At 30.4% G+C, this 17,934-nt stretch overlaps 3 protein-coding genes and 1 long non-coding RNA gene across 5 annotated transcripts in view; 2 read left to right on the forward strand and 2 right to left on the reverse strand.

Moving 5' to 3' along the window:
* Window positions 1-2,174: 2,174 nt before the first annotated feature.
* LOC148275699 (zinc finger protein 341-like) lies at window positions 2,175-4,260 on the reverse strand. Of its 2 annotated transcripts, XM_088235331.1 has the most exons (3): window positions 4,131-4,260; window positions 2,579-3,691; window positions 2,175-2,463 (listed from the first exon to the last, which is right to left on the reverse strand). In XM_088235331.1, exons 1-3 carry the CDS (start codon window positions 4,144-4,146, stop codon window positions 2,417-2,419), a joined length of 1,176 nt encoding a protein of 391 aa, XP_088091457.1. In that variant the 5' UTR covers window positions 4,147-4,260; the 3' UTR covers window positions 2,175-2,416. The 2 variants fall into 2 exon arrangements, with proteins under 2 accessions (XP_088091457.1, XP_088091456.1); XM_088235330.1 differs by having other exon boundaries at window positions 2,175-3,691.
* Window positions 4,261-7,000: 2,740 nt separating this feature from the next.
* Window positions 7,001-8,165, forward strand: LOC148275700 (transcription and mRNA export factor ENY2-like). The gene is made up of 2 exons (XM_088235323.1): window positions 7,001-7,207; window positions 7,730-8,165. The coding sequence occupies exons 1-2, from the start codon at window positions 7,149-7,151 to the stop codon at window positions 7,950-7,952; spliced, it is 282 nt and encodes a 93-aa protein (XP_088091449.1). The 5' UTR covers window positions 7,001-7,148; the 3' UTR covers window positions 7,953-8,165.
* A 2,323-nt stretch (window positions 8,166-10,488) lies between these two features.
* On the forward strand, window positions 10,489-13,947 carry LOC148275701 (uncharacterized). The gene is made up of 3 exons (XR_015823960.1): window positions 10,489-10,629; window positions 12,287-12,646; window positions 13,748-13,947. It is a non-coding gene; the product is annotated as an uncharacterized LOC148275701 (long non-coding RNA).
* Window positions 13,948-15,879: 1,932 nt separating this feature from the next.
* The window catches only part of Megf8 (multiple EGF like domains 8), a 29,394-nt gene continuing 27,339 nt past the window's right edge, over window positions 15,880-17,934 (reverse strand). The window contains exon 20 of the mRNA XM_088235322.1: window positions 15,880-17,113. Coding sequence (XP_088091448.1) covers window positions 16,146-17,113 — 968 coding nt within the window. The 3' untranslated portion in view covers window positions 15,880-16,145. The remainder of the gene's footprint in view (window positions 17,114-17,934) is intronic.

Consider the following 17,934-nt stretch of genomic DNA (forward strand, 5'->3'; position numbering starts at 1 on the left):
ATAGGGTAAAATGGGAAAACATATAGCTAAACTAACCAACGAAATCAGATCTTGTTTTTCAAGATTGAAAAATATTTTAACCAAAGAAAAATTTTAAATTTTATATTACGTTTTAATTCAATCTTCAATCACATATGGTATAATAGGATGGGGAGGAGTCTTGGACGTGCATAGTCGCTCAATAAAAATTGCACAGAAAAGTATAATTAAGATCATCTACAAAAAACATAGACTATTTCCTAGTAATGAAATATACGTAGAGAGTGGACTCCTTAGTTTTAGAAAATTATATTTATTTCAGTGCCTGTATGTTCACATAATATTTAGCAATAATTTAAATCGGATTAACAATAGATCTGATAGTGTACTGTCAGTTCCAGGATGCACAACTAAGTTCGCGCAGAGGCGCCTTTTACATGTTGGTCCAAGATCCTTCAATCTCCTAGCTAAGGAATTACAAAACATTAAATCTCTGATACAGTTTAAAGTAGGTTTGAGGTCTTGAATTAGCATGGAAGGAACAGATAGACACATTTTATAAAAAAATATGTAAACAAATATATATACTGCAAATAAATCCTGTGTTTGTAATAGCAGCATATGTTAATCTTGTTTTTCTTTTCATGGCTGTCATATCATATTTATATACTATTAACTTTTAAATTTAAAAAAAAAAGGAATGGCCTACACTCAGACGCTGAAGTTTTTGAGGGAATTTTTTCCTAATTACAATATAGCTTAATTTTAAGATGTATTTTTTAAAGTGTATTTTTGTAATGAAAATTCTATGTAAACATGTATATGTATGGAAAAAATCATAATTCAAATTTGTTAGTAAAAAATATTATTGATGGAAGTTCATCGTAATTTATTATAGAAATCAAAGACAAGTGATACTTAAATCTACCAATTTTGGAATAGCCAGTGACCGGTTTCATGGCTTTGCGACATCTACAAGACTCGATGAAACTGGTCACTGGTAGTAACGGAATACCAAATTTGTGGATTTGCTTTCACCATCTCACTTTCTTATCTTTTATTCCTGTAATAAAATTCAGTGTTTTGAAACGGCAAAATCGCATGATTGTGAAAAGGTTATAAGTCAAAATAATAATAAAAATAAGAATAAAATAGTATCGGTCTTCATAAAAATTTCAAATTAATTAGTCAATAAATAATGATTACATTTTGAAAGTCATACTCATAATCATAACACTCGCTTTATTTATGGTTTAGTGATCCCTAAAATCTGTAATATATATGGTAGTAAAACATCAAATTATATCATACCCAATATTTTTATTTAATTCCAACTGACCTGATACTGATATTTTAATAGATGTAGCTACAGTAAAATGCTTAGATTACGATGGGCCGGACATGTACAGCGAATGCCTGACTCACGTGTCTCTAAAACAATAATGAGCGGACACCCGGGAGGAAAGAGATTAGTGGGAAGACCCAGGCTGAGATGGGAGGATGAAGTGAGAAAGGATGCAGCGCAGTTTCTCCAGGTGGCAAATTGAAAGAGTTAGAGGCGAAAGTTGCAGGAGGCCAAAGCTCGATATGGGCTGTAGCGCCATCAAAGAGAGAGAGAGAGCTACAGTAAAATAAGCCGTCGTTGTCCAGATGTCTATTAAAATTTACGTTTATGAAATAATTTATATTTTTAGTATTCTTAAATAATATGCATGCTTCCACTTTCCATTATGTTGTATCCCAACTAAACAGAAGGGTCTTAGGCTCATAGAGTTAGGGATACGTTATTATTTTTTTGGAATTTGTATGAATAAATCTTTTTTTTTTAATTGGCTACTCGATCAAGAGCCTTTACATCATTAGAGTATAAAATAATGTGTTCATATATAAATTGATGTTTATAATATGGTTTGATGTAATAATCATTTTTTAAATTAATCCGATACAAGTTTGTTTTTTACTTTGATTGTTATAGTGTAGATATTTATTTTTAAGTAGGATTAATTTTAAATAGGCAAATCTCCACCAACAAGCCACAAAAAGTGGTTTCGTGGTATTTTTGTATTTGCTCGTAATATTTCTTTTATGTATAATTATCTTATGTCTACTCGTATGTATTTCAATAAAAAAGATTTGAAATAAACATAAATACGTTCATATTATATAAATATATCTATAGTAGAAAAACTCAATAATGCAAAATATAAATACAGAGTTTAATTATTATTTTTTTATCTGCTGCTGCAACACAGCTTACATCAAAAGCAAAGTTAATGATATTATATTTCTCAAATAGGATCAGTACACTGCGTATCTAATAGAGGAACAATAATAATTTCTATAGTAGAATGATCAGCGCTTTGTTGAAGTTGAGTAGAACTTAATCTAGAATTCTTTTTAGAATCAATTTTGACAGAATGAGTTTTAACGTGCTGGTTTAACTTATCGGTTCTTGTAAATTCCATGTTACACCCCAGGTGAGATCTGAAAGGGCAAGGTTTTTTTTTATTCGGTTGATGAATTTTAATGTGACGCATAAGAATATCTTTTCTTGAAAATTTAACACTACAAATACTGCAGGAATACTTCTTTTCCTTACTATGTGTTAACAAATGGGATATCAAATGTGATTTTGTTTTAAAACTCAGTCCACAAATATCACATCTCATGTTTCTGGATTCATCATGAACGGCAAGGTGACGGCGAAGTGATCGTTCACTCGTAAATAATTTATTACAATGAGAACATTTATTGACATGACTTGTTGTAGAAAGATGATGGGATAAATGTTCGTGCTTCTTAAAGGTTGCGTGGCAATACATGCAAGTGTATTTAGGAGTTGGTGCAACTTTGGCAGAAGTAACATGATGAGTCTGCTGGTGTTTAGATATCTCAGGAAGGGATGAACACTTTGTGCAACATGTGGGACAATAATATTCAGTAACTTCGTGACTTATATTTATATGTGAAATCAAAGAATCAAGATCCACAAACATAGCCAAACATTTACTTTGGATACATTTATATACTTTTTGGTGACCATGCTCTTTAAGGTGAACTTTTAAGTTTATATAAGTGTTGAGACATTTTTGGCAATAGGGGCAATTATATCCGAGGTCACTTCCTGCAACATGTTGTGGGAGGGTCTTACTCAGCCCATCTGGCCACACTCTGTGCGAATCCATGTGTTTCTTTAAATTAGATTTATGAGAAAATGTTCTTCCACAAACTATACATTGAAATGGTTTATCTCCAGTATGGGATCTTAAATGCAGGAATAAATCGGATAGTCTTTTAAAGGCACGCTGACATACAGAACACGTGAGGATATTAGATACTTTGGAAGGATTATCAACTGTCAACTGTGCATCTTCCAACTCATCAGCTATCAAGGTAGTTTGTTCCTCAACCACGCTCTGTTCCACAAATTGCACACTTCTGTGAGGAGCCATTTGTTCCAATTTTGATTCATCTTCTGACGCAATTATCCAAATGTGACTTGAAGATTGGGAAAGTAGTTTTGTATGTTCATTGTTTATTAATGTTTGAGAAGGAATTGTGCTAACATGTTCACGCTTGTGAGAAATAAATTCCATTAATGTTCCAAAGCTTTCATTACATTTTCCACATTGAAAAACATCTCCTTGGTCATCCACTAAAGCGTGTGAAACAGAGACATTTTGACAGAATTGGTGACTTTCCAATTTCGCATCTGAAATCAACGAAACGTTGTGTTATATTCATCGCACTAAATTGTAGGTATAATTTGTTTTTAAACTTTTAAAATGATTGAATAGTCAAGCCAATGGCAAATATTGTGAATCTGCATTTCGGATAAATTTGAAATTCATCACAAACAAAGGTAATTTAAATAAGAGTATACACAAAACAAGAGAGAATACTATTGTATAATAAGAAAAATATGTATGTATTTTATGAAGTTGATTTAATACAGTATAAATTTATTTATTTATACGAGTTTTAAATTTTAAACCTCAATATCTCAAATTAATGTGTTATTTTAAAAAAAATATGATTTGTGATTTTGGCATTGAAATAACTAGGTACTCGCTCATAAATAAATATTAAAATGTAAAACAGTTAATAAAAATAAATTTATAGTTTATAAATAAGGAATGTACTTTATTTACCACTATTGATATCCATTTCTGTAACGGCCCTTTTTTCTGGACCTGAATTATATGGAATAATAGTATATTATAATTATCAATCGAAAACTGATTTTTGTATTTTTTGACACATTCTGTTTGACGTTTGAACAATAGATAAGGGCAAACATAATATCTCCTGGTATTTAGGATCGTGTTCACACTTCACAGCTGATGGCGATCATAAAATTAAAAATTTGATAGGGTAATTCGAGGACAGACGGTCATGGTTTTTTAGAATTGAATACTTTCTGCTCTATAACAAATAAAACAGGTAATTTATTTTTAATCGAGTCTTTATTCATTATTCTTCCATTTTCGTACAGTGATGCCATAAAAATAATATTTTAAGAACCTGACTAAAAAACTATGGAATTAGTGATAAGATGGCCAGGATGGTTAAAATAAGATGGCCATACAACTTAGGACGAGTTTCTTTTGCCTTTCTTCCATTTACCTTTCGTCGCATATAATACTCGATTTTTATTTTCTTTGTCGCAAAAGATATTGATACCTCATGGGTAACATTTTTGATCAAATTCACTACAGTTTTCGTGCACCTAACGCTTACAGTTGATTCAAATCGGAAATTAATGGCTCACTTTTTTTTATTCCAGTAAATTTGGATTATAGTGTATAGTATAACCTTAAAGTATAACAGATATATAAACTCTAAGAGCATAAATAAGTTTATTAGCTTAGATAATCTAGGCCTAAAATATAATAAATAATATATCTACAAACATCAACAGCAATTAAATTGTTGATTCTTTGATCCGTTGATTCAAACTTACCAATTGCTCTTAAATAATTTTGACCATGATCAAAAAATAAAATGCTAACTACTCACTTTTTCTTCTTTGATTTGCAACAATTTTTTTTTGCGACTCAGATATGTTGACAGCGTTTGGACTAATAGCAAAACGGACAGCAATCTGGAAGTAAAAAGTGGAAATATTTCGATTGGCTATCTCTCCCTATGGCCATCTTTTCTGGAATAACCATATATATTTTCAAAAATAAAACATATAATTGATGAAAACTAAATTTATAGCTCCCCGTTTTCTAAAATGGTAAATTTATAATAGATGGGAACTAGATATACACGTCTTGTAGTAACAGAGCGCTTGGATGGTTAAAAATCTGGCCTCATTTCAATTTTAAAATGTTTGACTACAAAGCGTAAGAAAAAATACAGGAAGCATTTTTTATTCTCCCTTCAGATTTTTATTTCGTGAATGCGAAATTTCATACGTTACCCTCATTATTGGGAGATTCTTCTTTGTTTCATTTGTCAGAATGAAAGTTGAAATGAAAGAAAGAAAATTACGCCATACATAAAATATGTATATCGTAATTTTCTTCACCAATTCTTCATAGATTAGACATTTGTGCAAATGATTTTTATGAATAAATGTTATATTTTAATATTATATTATTATATTTATTCATAAAAATCATTAGTTCAAATGTCTAATCTATGAAAAATTGGTTGATGGTAACTAAAATACTAAACGTAAGGCATAATCATCGGAATAAGTTAACGAACAATCGTTAAGTCGATTGCGATATTTACTGTCGGAGAAGTTTGTGCAAGTGGTAGATTGTAATCTTGTTGCATATATGGAACCAGCTTATCATTTCTCAGATCGTTGAAATCAACATTGAAATTACGTGTAAAAAACGCATTTTGTTAGGAGTTCCAGGTTTTACAACCTTCTTTCTCTTCTAAAGTCGCGGAATTTTCACAATTCTCAATATTTTCTACTTTCCAGTATTCATTTTATATTTCTTGTATTATTAACGTTTGACTCACGTTCTCAGCTCTCCGTAGACACCTCGATCACTAAAATTGGCGAACTCGTTCCGGAAATACAATTGATCTGAGCGCACGCCGTGTTCAAACAAGCCCAAATTTAAAACACCACGCGCAGCGCTGTCACATGCAGGGATATCTAGTCATAGTTTTAGATACTCGGCAATCTTTATAGTTTTCGCACACGAGGCCTTCGAAAGTACGGAAAATATCCGGCAAAAAATAAGTATCGGCAAAACCTCACATGACACCGAAAACTAACTATAAGATGTTATGTTCATTCGTCTTTAAATCAATATAGTTTGCAGAGATAGGATCTTAACTATAACACGTCTTACAACTATGGAGCGTTTAACGTAGAAACAGTAAAATATAATATAATTTCATAAACAGTCGGTTCAAATAAAATGAGGTAAAGACTAAGGATGGTCATAGTTTTACGATCTGATATATGTCGCGGTTTTATGATAATATGATAAGACTGGATCGCAAATTGAGATTTGATATCTCTTTGTCCATAAGCTTATTTTTATTTTTAGATGCAGTCGAGAAGTAGCCTCAAATTAGTAAAAATGTGTGCAAAACTTATTTTTTAAATCGAATATTTTGGAATAAACAATTTAATCCACCACTGTAATTGGGCCTCCTGGCCCAAAAAAGGATTTGCCAAAATAATTTCATTTGCAAAAAAAGGCTGGCCCTGGATGCAAAAAAAAACCTAAGTCTGACTTTATTTATAAGATAATAGAACAATAATCACTCCCTTAGGCAGATTTTCATATTAGTATAAAGGTGCCATAGGCCGTGGATAGAAAACAAAACAACTTACTCATCTTTTAAAATATTGTCTTTGATTTACGTTTGCAAACACGGCCACAGACAGTGAGACAGGTTTTAAAGCTGAATATTAAAAAAAAATATCTGTCAAGTATTTTCGATCGATTCAAGAATCCTCGATAAAGTGTGTTGCATTGGAGTTTTTAAAACATATTATTTATAAGCCTATCGATAACAGTAGTATGAATTTATGTTGTTTTGAACATTAGATTTGTATCTCAAATATAGATATCTGTAGTCTGTGATCTCAACATAGTTGAATAGCAAGGAAACGAATTATATACCGTGCAGAGATTGAATTTTTGGAAAACTTCCGAAAAAATCCTTCTTATTCTGTATACATCGCAATGATGGCTCTTAATACGATTGCCAATCAGAGAATTATATTGACCGGAGACAGGGAAAGGTATTTCAACATTTTAGCGACTAAAAATAATTTTACCAGGTACTTATGTTTGATAGGTCTTGGATAACTGACACTGCATAAATAAAAATCGATCTTATCAAGATTGACATATATTTCGATGGAGAGCCCTTTGACAAGGGAATATGGAATTCCAGGCATTTTATAAGGCTTATGATGTCTTTGATTGATTCAAGTCATTCCCAATCGCGATAAAAGATCCCTGGAGGGTCAAATCAAGTGCTCTTCTAAAATATTATTGAGAATGCATTTATTTACTTATTGAAAAGAAGATTTACTCAGCCAGTTAGTTGCATCTCGAACAGTTGAATGTTAAATAATTATCGCGTTTTATCAAAATCAGTTGGGTTATCTTTTTTTTGCAAAATTGTAATAATGATATAACTTTAAACTGTTAAAAACATCTTTGTTGCACAACTGACATTAAACGACCTTGTTATTATGACTAAAAATATTATTTCATTGAAAAAATATTATGCATCTAATTTTTTATTAATATTTTAGATTTAAAGAACTCTTGCGTCGCCGCCTTTTGGAATGCGGTTGGAGAGATCAAGTAAGACTGCTCTGCCGGGATGTTGTTAAAGAGACTGAAAGTGGAAACATAAGTATTGATACATTAGTGACTAAAGTCACCCCGAGAGCTCGTTCTTTGGTATCAGATACTGTTAAAAAAGAATTGCTACAGATAATTAAAAATCATTTACTTTCACAAAAAGAGAATTGATTTTATTAATTATAATTGTGTTAATTGTTTACTTCTAAAACCCCTTGTTTTACTAGTAAACAAAGATTGTCTTGAATGTAAATCTATATAATTGTACTTTGAATGAATGTCATTAATTTAATTTTTGATTAAGAGAAAAAAAACAAAAAAAAAATTGTCTTATTGATGACCTACCATGAATAAAAAAACATTTTTCCCAAGATTTAAAAAAAATATTAACAGAAAAATAGCATTTTATGCATACAGCATTCAGTGACCGAATCTTGCTTATGTGAAAGAGCGAACGATGACAAATGCTTTTAATCTTCCAAGATAAATATATTTTTTAGTTATTTGTTAACCTATAGCAAGTTAAATTATTTTTGTTACCTCACGCATTTTAATTAGAATTTCCTGTCATAACTGTGAAATCATTGCATTTGGGCCCTTATTCCTCCAGGTGCAAGTGATCACAAATAAGTCTAGACCATCTTCGATACAATACTGTAATTCAGACGTACAATACAGTGATTTTATATATAACTCCAAGAATATGACTCGCAAGAAAGGCTGAACCAAATATGTATATGAATGTTAGTATTATAATACTATTCATTATTGGAATTCACTACTTTTTTTATTTGGCGTATAAACTATGATAGTAAATAATCTTTTTTGGGATTTTTTAAAATAAAAATAAGATGTCATTTTCTACATAAGTAAGGTACAATAAATAGGAAAAAAAAAACATTTAGCATTGTTCTTTTTTAGTATATTTTTTTTTCACATGGTACTGTGTAGAATCACCACTGTGTAAAAAGAGGTTGCAGTAAAGAGTGAACTAAAGTTTTGCCATCTATGGAAAAATGTTTCAACGATCAATTTCTCCCTATCCATATAAATTATATTGAAATCATTAATTTGCTGATGTGACCATCTGCGGGATAAAAATATAAGTGGGTGAAGAAAAATAAAACATCAGATTTAGTCAACATGAAATACAATACTCTATTTTTCCAATAAAATTACTATATAATAATAATATATGAACATGATAAAAATTCATAAGAAAAAATTTTGAGTCACGAGTAATACTGCAAAGTTAGCTGTCATGTAAATATAAAATATCAGATCATTTATCACATAACACATACATACAATATTTATTTTGCCTATTTGAATCACAGACATACTTAACATTAAAATCATGAATGCTGATTTACCTCAGCAGGCTTATTCTGTTACAAATTCGTTCCGCAAGTTCGATTGTTTGTCATATATTTATCTCATTCTAACGCAATTAAAACCATATTTTTCTCTCGTTCCTTCTCATAAGATACAAATTAATTTACGAAACAAATTTATTACAGCATAAGGCCACAGAAGTACGAAGATACGCTAATAGTAATAATTTATAAATAAAGATGTTAGTTTAAAAATACAGCAATACCTTACTATCAGTTTGAAACCTTAATTCGGATAGGTAAGAAGAACCAGCACTATACGGCTAGTGCCTCGGATTCACGGCTCAAAGATCCGTGGTTTGAATCCCACTCTACCCCAACTTGATTCCCATTTTCAAATAGTGAGTTATTTACAACTCTATGAAAATGGCCCTCAAAATGAAATATTTGGGTAAATCATAAGAACGCAATAACAGAAAAACAAAAACAGGCGGTAGCGAACATTAACCATTTATGTCTGTATCAAGAATATTTAATGAGGAACCAACTTGAGACCATTCAACAAATCACATCTCTACTTGATCACACAATAAAACAAAAATGAATTAACAATTTAGACATAATTTCAACCATAAAAAAACATACATATTTATACTAGAAGTATATATAATTTTAACATAATTAAAAATCTTCTGTACTCGATTCTGTCTGAGAAAGTCAAAGTATTACTGTATTAATGGGACGATGATGCTTAATTATAAAAAATATGCCAGAGTCTAAGATTGTAGTTTGATGATATATGTAGTATGTATTTTAATGCAATGGAAAATACTTTATATTTATAAATTTCACTATAAATTGATAGCGTCATATATTACAATTTAATTCTCGATATTGAATCAAATGACACATTTTAACAAAATACAGGACACAAATATGTTCTAAAAATCCTTGAAAAAGAATAAAGGACGGATGGACAGTATGTAAAGTATTTTTAATTATGTATATATATATATATATATATGTCGTGCATTGCTTTCAAAGTATTTTCCACTAATAATAATAAATAATATACAAATTTATTTAGTTTCTTTAACTGGTTAACGAAACATGAAAATCATATTTTAATATGTAGATTGATTTATAGATACAGAATTCTTCTCCGAGAAATAGTGTTTAATAATCAGGTACTTAAAAAGGTAACAATAATAATTGCAGAGAAAAAAATGTTAAAATGGAATGTTAAAATTCAGTTTTCATAGTAAAACAAAAGATTTATCGCTGCCTCAGTAATCATGTCTATTCTAAAAAAAATTTAACCTTAAATAGTACGCTTTTATCATACCAATTTTAATAATTTTATTATTTACGTATAAAAATACAATTTATTTTACAATAGAGCATAAAAAATGCTACTAAAAGTTAATTTTTTATTCAGAAGCAGCTTTAATAAGGAAAATATTATAAGTGAGAAGATCTTCAGTGAGATTTTGCATACAAGTGACAAAAATTAGGTAAGAGGTTTTTTCAAATCATATATTTCATTAAATTATGTATTTAAATTATTCTTGAACTTTTATGCATGGTGGTCGAGTCAAGTTTTAAAGATAGATATCATAGATTTATAAATATACATTTATTCAAATTATTAATTAAATATTCTGAATGAAAAAAAATCCCTTCACCATTAAATTTCACAATAAATAAAAATGTTTAAAGGAAATAACATGCAAAATATGTTTTGAAAAATGTCATAAAGTTTGAAATTGTTATATATAATGGTTTAGGATTAATGCATGCATGTTCAAAGTAGATATTATGACTATTAACAAAAACGTAGCGTCTAATCTATCGAAAATTATGGAGGGTCAAATTTAAATGGCAAAATACAACATGCATAGACACTATTTTTTTAATTACAAAATCAACTTTGCCAGTTTCTTCACCCGTACAAAATGTACGCAATTTGATTGGCAGCGAAATTATGAATATTCAATTATGTATTACAAAAATAAACACAAACCATATCCCCGAACATATATCACAGCCTATATAAAGTGCTGCCAGAGTTATGAATCAATGTGCAGAAAAACTGTAAATAAAATTAATAACTCTTTTAAAATGAATAACCCGCTAAGCCTCTATTTCAGAGACGTGTTAGTAGGTAGGAAGTTATACACTACAACACCCCAGACCAATTGAGAAAAAATCTTTGTTGGAATTTTTGTCTTGCAACTGGCAGGAATTGAACCGGCTACATCCGTTTCACAGTTGCCCATTTACACAACTGCGCCACGGCGCCTGTCAATAAATATTAAAGTGACTTGAATGTTGGTGGTAGGCAATCTGTTCTACTGAACAAAACCTCTTAGAACGAATCTATTCAAAGGAATTACAAAGGGATTATATGAATCGAATTTATAGTTCCAGAATTTCTTATTTGAGATTTGTAATATCACAGAAAAGTTAAATCATTTTTACAGATTTATTGATATATTTATTAATCAATTGTATTTTTTAATTTGTTAAACACCAATCAAAATGATTAAGCTAACGATGACCAATTTTGTAATAACAACCTTGGTTTAAACCTTGGTTAGAACCTAGATAGAGAAATAGGTTTTAGTTACAAACTGGTCAGCATTAGTTTCATTATATTTTATTTGTAGCGAACAAAGTTTAATAGACGAAAATTAAAATAGAAAATCACAAAATGATGGCTTCAAATATTTATAATATTGTTTACACATTTTATTGGTTTGCTGCAAGAGGTCCCTGAGTGATAATTTTAAAACTGAGCTATTTAAAACAATATCATTATTTATTTATAAATGGAGGAAATCACAAAGTAATTAAAATAAATTAATTTTGTACTATGACATAAAAGTAAAGTTATTATTTTGTATGCAAATGGTAGTGAAATACGTAAAATTTGAGTTATATTAAGACTACAATAACATTACAATTGAAAACACACATCGTGGGGTAATTACTACAACTAGGTAACTTCAAAAATCAGGATTTTTGAGTTAATAACTAAAACACATCTTTGTATCTTCCTCCATAATGTTACAAATAGACAAGTCATGATGCATTTAAATAATATTATGATGATTTGAATGGGTGACTGATTATAAAATATATAAAATAAAATGACTCGTCTACTTGCAGCTAAGGCTTTTAATCTTGGTATACCGAGATTCCATTAAACCGGGATCCTGGATGATTTTCTGATCCCGAACAAAGCAAGATTGTGATTGCAAGATCTCCCAAATTTGCGAGATCACAAATTAGAAGAAAATGGTTCGACGTTAAGGTGCAGAATTGGCAGTTTCTTCGCGATGACGTATTTCAGTGACGCACAAATATGACAATACTAGTGATTTATTTACAAAATCCACTACCAAGCTTTGAGTGACAGTGAAATATTTAACACACCACCCAGAAGACTACTTTGAAAGAAAATAAAGGAGTTTGTTCAGAGAATGCAATTTAGAGTGTCATTATTATCAGAGACTAATAATACCAAAGGTAATGACAAAGATGTGTCTTTTTCTGTTCTGCCTGAACTGCTAGTATCAATGACAAGGTTTCTCCATCAGTTTCTAATATTTCATTGCAAGAGAAGTTAGAGCTTACTCTGTCATCTGCTTTCAAAATAAGCGGCCCATCACCATCCAGCATCAGTTCAATAGAATCTATTATAAAAAAGAAAATAACTAGAGTAAAACTTTAACTATCCGGATTAATGAGTGCTAGATTTGATTGCTTTTGAAAAAATGGTGAAAAAATTCATTAAATTGAACACATCAAATTGTTTTTCATCAATATGCAAAAATTTGATAGTTTACAAAACGTAATATGTATATTAGTTACATTCTTGCAGCAAATCAATGATTTTAACAAACTAAAACTAGAATATACATTTGTATAATACCATTTTATTTTTTATTTAAAATATTGCTTTCCATTGTTGCCAACATTTACATTAATAAATGCCAACATTATTCCATTCATAATTACACTAATAACATACAATATTTACTAATCCTCCAAACACCAAGTCACAATATAATTTTAAATACATAAGGTAAGCCATCCAGTGAATGAACACACCCCCCAGTAAATGAACAAAATGCATATTTTCTTCTAAAATAAGAAAACAATACACTTATACTGAACCGTGTATTTTTTTCTGATCAACAACATTATTTTGTTAGTTATTGGTAATTCTTTGTATCTGCCATGGACCAGTTACAGCATGGCCGTATTATGAAAATCACATGTTGTAGTTTTTTCAGAAAAATTAGATTTCAGATAAGAACAACGTGTTTTTGTCGATGAGTCTATGGCTACTCTTGACACTAAAATAATCTAATGAATTATTATTTTTGTAGAACATGCTTTAATTCTTTGATTTAGATTAATTTAACTCAGGTTTTGGTGATATTTACAAAATTACTAAGTGTTCCTTTACTGGCCCACGAAAATGTCTTAATGCAATTAATGAACGGGTATTCATTCACGGGTACCTCCGTAAATTTTGAAAAATCTAGTAAATGAACTAAAGTGTATTAGAAATTAGTGACTTAAAATTAACAGTTCAATTTCTGTTTTTTTTTCCTATTCCAGCGAATGAACTACTATTGACTACTCACGTTCAATGGCATCAATGCAGCCGATTCCAATCTAGACGAGTACCTTACTGTGGATCCGACTTTTAATCTTTAAACTTTAAAGTCAACGGAATATAACCTAAAGATAAATATATTCGATAAAACCTTGCACATAACAAAAGCAAGGTACAAATAATTTGCAACTACAAAAAAAAATCAAGCTACTGCTCTTCCTAAGAAAGAAAACCCGATGCCCCTTAATTTTTTAAAGTATCCTGAAATAGCATTAGGTAAAAAGAAAACTGTTTAGATATAAAACCTATGCCTTTTGGCTTGACGGGTAAGAAATACCAAGAATATTTGAAAAACAAGACTGTAATTATTGATATACTATTTATTATAAATTATGCCAAAAATTCATTCTTACTCATTTATTTAGCTATTTTTGGCATAATTTTGCAGCCTTTTATTTTCATTGTAGTATGAACTACAGTATTGTTTATTATTTATACATTTTTTATATGCTTATAATTTTTTTTTTTCAAAATTATGATAATATTATGTATATTAATAATTAATTACGAATAATGTTCAGGTTTCTAAATTGATTAAATAAAATAATTTAACTGTTCATTGACTGGGTTTTATATTGTGTTCATTCACTAAAAATAGTGTTCATTCACTGGCGATTTGGATCATTTCTGATACATCGATTAATTAATAAAAATCTAGACAGAATACCTCAAAATACTGAAAACGTTTTCTTTTTTAATAACTGAGGATGACATAAACATATCTTTGAGTATATCAGAGTCATTCCATTCTACAGAAAATATTTTTTAAAGTTGAAAAAATCCTTAATTGTTCATTCACTGGACGGTTTTACCCTACTTATTTTTGCATTCAAATTTCTCTTTACAATAATATAATATTATAAATGGCCAAATATCGAGTAATTTCATATGCAACATTCTGTTAAATAATATATTTAAATATATAAAACAATGGTTCATAAAAACCTATAAATATGATTAACTGTATGTAATAATAAATATATATATATATATGTACATACATAATATTGCAATATTTAATTTAATTATTATTATATTTTATTACTATTAATTTATATGTTGGCACATTACTGGTTACGGACATTTAAAACATAGTATTATGTAATATAAAACCCATTTATGGGATTCATTTTCCTATTATGTCAAACATTTTACTGGAGAAATTATTAATGTAAATATATTAGTACATATATGTTGTTTGACAAAATTGGTAACTGATCATTTCTTTAAAAGTTAAGAATATGTAAACCATTTTCCCACAAACTATATTATAAGTGTAAACACCAATTTACAATACCACAAATATTTAAACTATGTACATAAATCATAAGATGCGAAGATAAAATTGAGCTTATTTTTACACATACTGCAGATTCAAACAAATACTGGCATTCAATTTATATATTTCATAAGTTGCCATATTAGTGTTTCTGGTTTTATTTAATTTATTATGCATGTATAAAGTGAAGTAAAAATTAGGAAATATTTTTCTAGTTTTATGATACAAACAGTATAATATAATAAAGTATTCAACAATTACTAAAAAGTCATATAAGCATCAACAATACTCAGAATTTGAGAAAAAAAATATTTGTACTTATAAATCGAACCAACAATTTTGCTTTTTAAACATTATTCACATATAAAATCCGTCAATAATTCATTGAGCATAATAAGTTGATATTATATTTTTAGTATAATTCTAAGATAAAAATATTTGATCAAATGTATATATCCGTATTTCTGACCACTTCTCTTCACGAAAGGATGTGAGAGAAAGGTTATTTACAACCTTAAAAGTTATTGCCATCAATATTATGTACAATGACACACTTTCTGTTTGTCACGAACTAAGAAATATTTACAACCAGAAATATCTGTGGTATTTAGGCAAAGAGGTACACGTCATTAAAATAGAGAAAATAAGTTGAGTAGCAGTTCCACTCTATAAGGTTGGGTGAAGAGATTGATACAAGTTCAAAAAAATAAAATAATTTCAATAATAAAATCGGTTAAGGTCATGTAATTCAAATGTATTATTAGGTTAAAAAAGTACATGTAAATTGCCTTTTTTGGAAAAACATGGAAAAATCAAATATGAGAAGAAACGCAACACAACTTTTACTGTATTTACCTATTTCATTCTTCATAAGTTTACGCATTTAAAGTTTATTCTAAGATCGTACCAAAAATAGTATGTTAAGGAATTAAATAAATAAGGAACTTTCAATGTCTCCCCTACAAATTAGCTAATAGCGACTTGTACTTCTATACTTAAAGACCACAGATATATTACACTCCTGACTCAGATTCAAATGTACAGGTGGGAGCGGTAAATTTTTAGGTGGGAGGTGGAGCGCGGCGGAGGAACGTGCGGCCCGAGGAGGGCAGGGTGCGTGCGAGCAGTACGAGGGACGAAGCGAGTGCCAAGCGTGCGGGGGCGGAGCGTCCTCCGGGTAGGCGAACCAGCACAGAGGCCACGGCAGCCAGCCCATCCGCCGTGGGCTCCAACGCCACGGGCCGGGCCTCCGTGGGGGCCGCCACGCCGCGGGCCCAAGCCTTCCTGCGCTGAGCCCCCGGGGTGGCTGGCCCCAGCAGTAGGGTGACGGAGGCGAAGGGTCTCTTGGCCATATGCTGCATCTCCACCACGTGACGCCTTCGTGCTCGCCTTACGTCCGCTGCCTGTTTGGCCTTCCACGCCACTACGCATGCTGCCAAGAATAGGAAAAAGCAGGAGAAAAATACAGAGAAGAAGACAAACAGATCGATATGAAGCTGATCTTGCCTGAAGAATACCATTCCTTTGCTCGGTTTCGAAATTCCATCTTCGTTATCGAGGGCCTTCAATACAAGGTAAAACTTGGTATATCCTAAGTCGTGAATAGCTTGGGGTAACGTCAACACCAGGCGATTCTTGAGCCCCTTAACCCAGAGTAATGTATTTTTTTTGTCTATGGTGATGTAAGTGCTCAAACCTTCCGCATCGTGCGAAATTAATGTATACTCAACTTTTTGCGAATGAGATTTAGATTTATAGGATTTGTCAAAATTAGATCTGTTTAAAAAGAATGGCTCGGTAATTTGAGGATAATTTGGGAAAAAGGTGGAATCCAGTTTCACATGATGTTCGCCGGAGCTGGAATTCACAGAGACTACGAAGGAACTATCATTAGGACTCATGAAGATGTCCAGAGCACCTTGAGTTACATCTATAATGACTCTGATATCGACATTCATGAACCGTGGGATGACTACGAAGAATACAGTGTGACCAGGATTGAGCATGCGGGGTCTTACTTTGCACTCATCTGTAAAGAAAAATTACAACGCTTTAATTGACAATAAAAATTTAAATATTTGGTTTATTGTCAGAACAACACAAGTTTTAAATGTATTAAGTGTACAAACATTAGAAAATGAATATGTAATACTATTTGCACCCCCAGCCGATTATTTTATTTAAGTAAATGTATGGGGCCTCGCTTACGAATCTGGTATAAAATTAAAGAATAGATGTAGGAGAGGGAAGGTAAATAGAAAGTTCTTACTTATAAACATTCCATAAGGTTATACCCAGTATAGAGCTGAAATAACCACCATACAAACTTATATCGGGCTTTAACCTGGCTCCGAGGTGGTATAATGATGGAATAGGCTCATGATCCGTCACATTTTTCAGTGGTAAAATGGATTATATTTATTTTTAATTTAAACAATTTTGGAAACATGAAATCTTTACAAAGTGTGTGTAAAATCAAATTTACATTATATCCAGATAAATTTTATTTGGCAAAAGTTTTAACGGTGGTTCTTGTTATATTTTGTTCTATTTATACATAAAATATTTATTATAATACGTATTTAAATTTATTAAATAAAAATATTTACATAAATCCAATAGTCTAAACATTTATCAATTGCATATGTATTTCAGTATGTAGTTTATCGTTTTTGACTATTTTAATTTGTGTGAGGTGCAATATCTAAGAATTTTTTCCTTCAATATTACGAGGGTGGTTTCAATAAGAGCCCGTGTTAGGAATGAAAATGCCATTATTTTCACAAACAAAGTATTTATTTTAAAACATAGTCCCCTTTTAGGGTTATACACTTTTCCCAGCATCCCTGC

This window comes from Micrasema longulum, unplaced genomic scaffold (genome assembly GCF_059751315.1).
Source record: "Micrasema longulum isolate JH-2025_06_02 unplaced genomic scaffold, ASM5975131v1 h1tg001359l, whole genome shotgun sequence".
Taxonomy (NCBI): Eukaryota; Metazoa; Arthropoda; class Insecta; order Trichoptera; family Brachycentridae; genus Micrasema; species Micrasema longulum.

Bases quoted from the DNA above. Each gene is read 5' to 3' on its own strand.
- LOC148275700 (XM_088235323.1), top strand. From the start codon at position 7,149: ATGATGGCTCTTAATACGATTGCCAATCAGAGAATTATATTGACCGGA. The intron at 7,208-7,729 runs GTATTTCAACAT...TTAATATTTTAG, and splicing joins TTGACCGGAGACAGGGAAAG to ATTTAAAGAACTCTTGCGTC.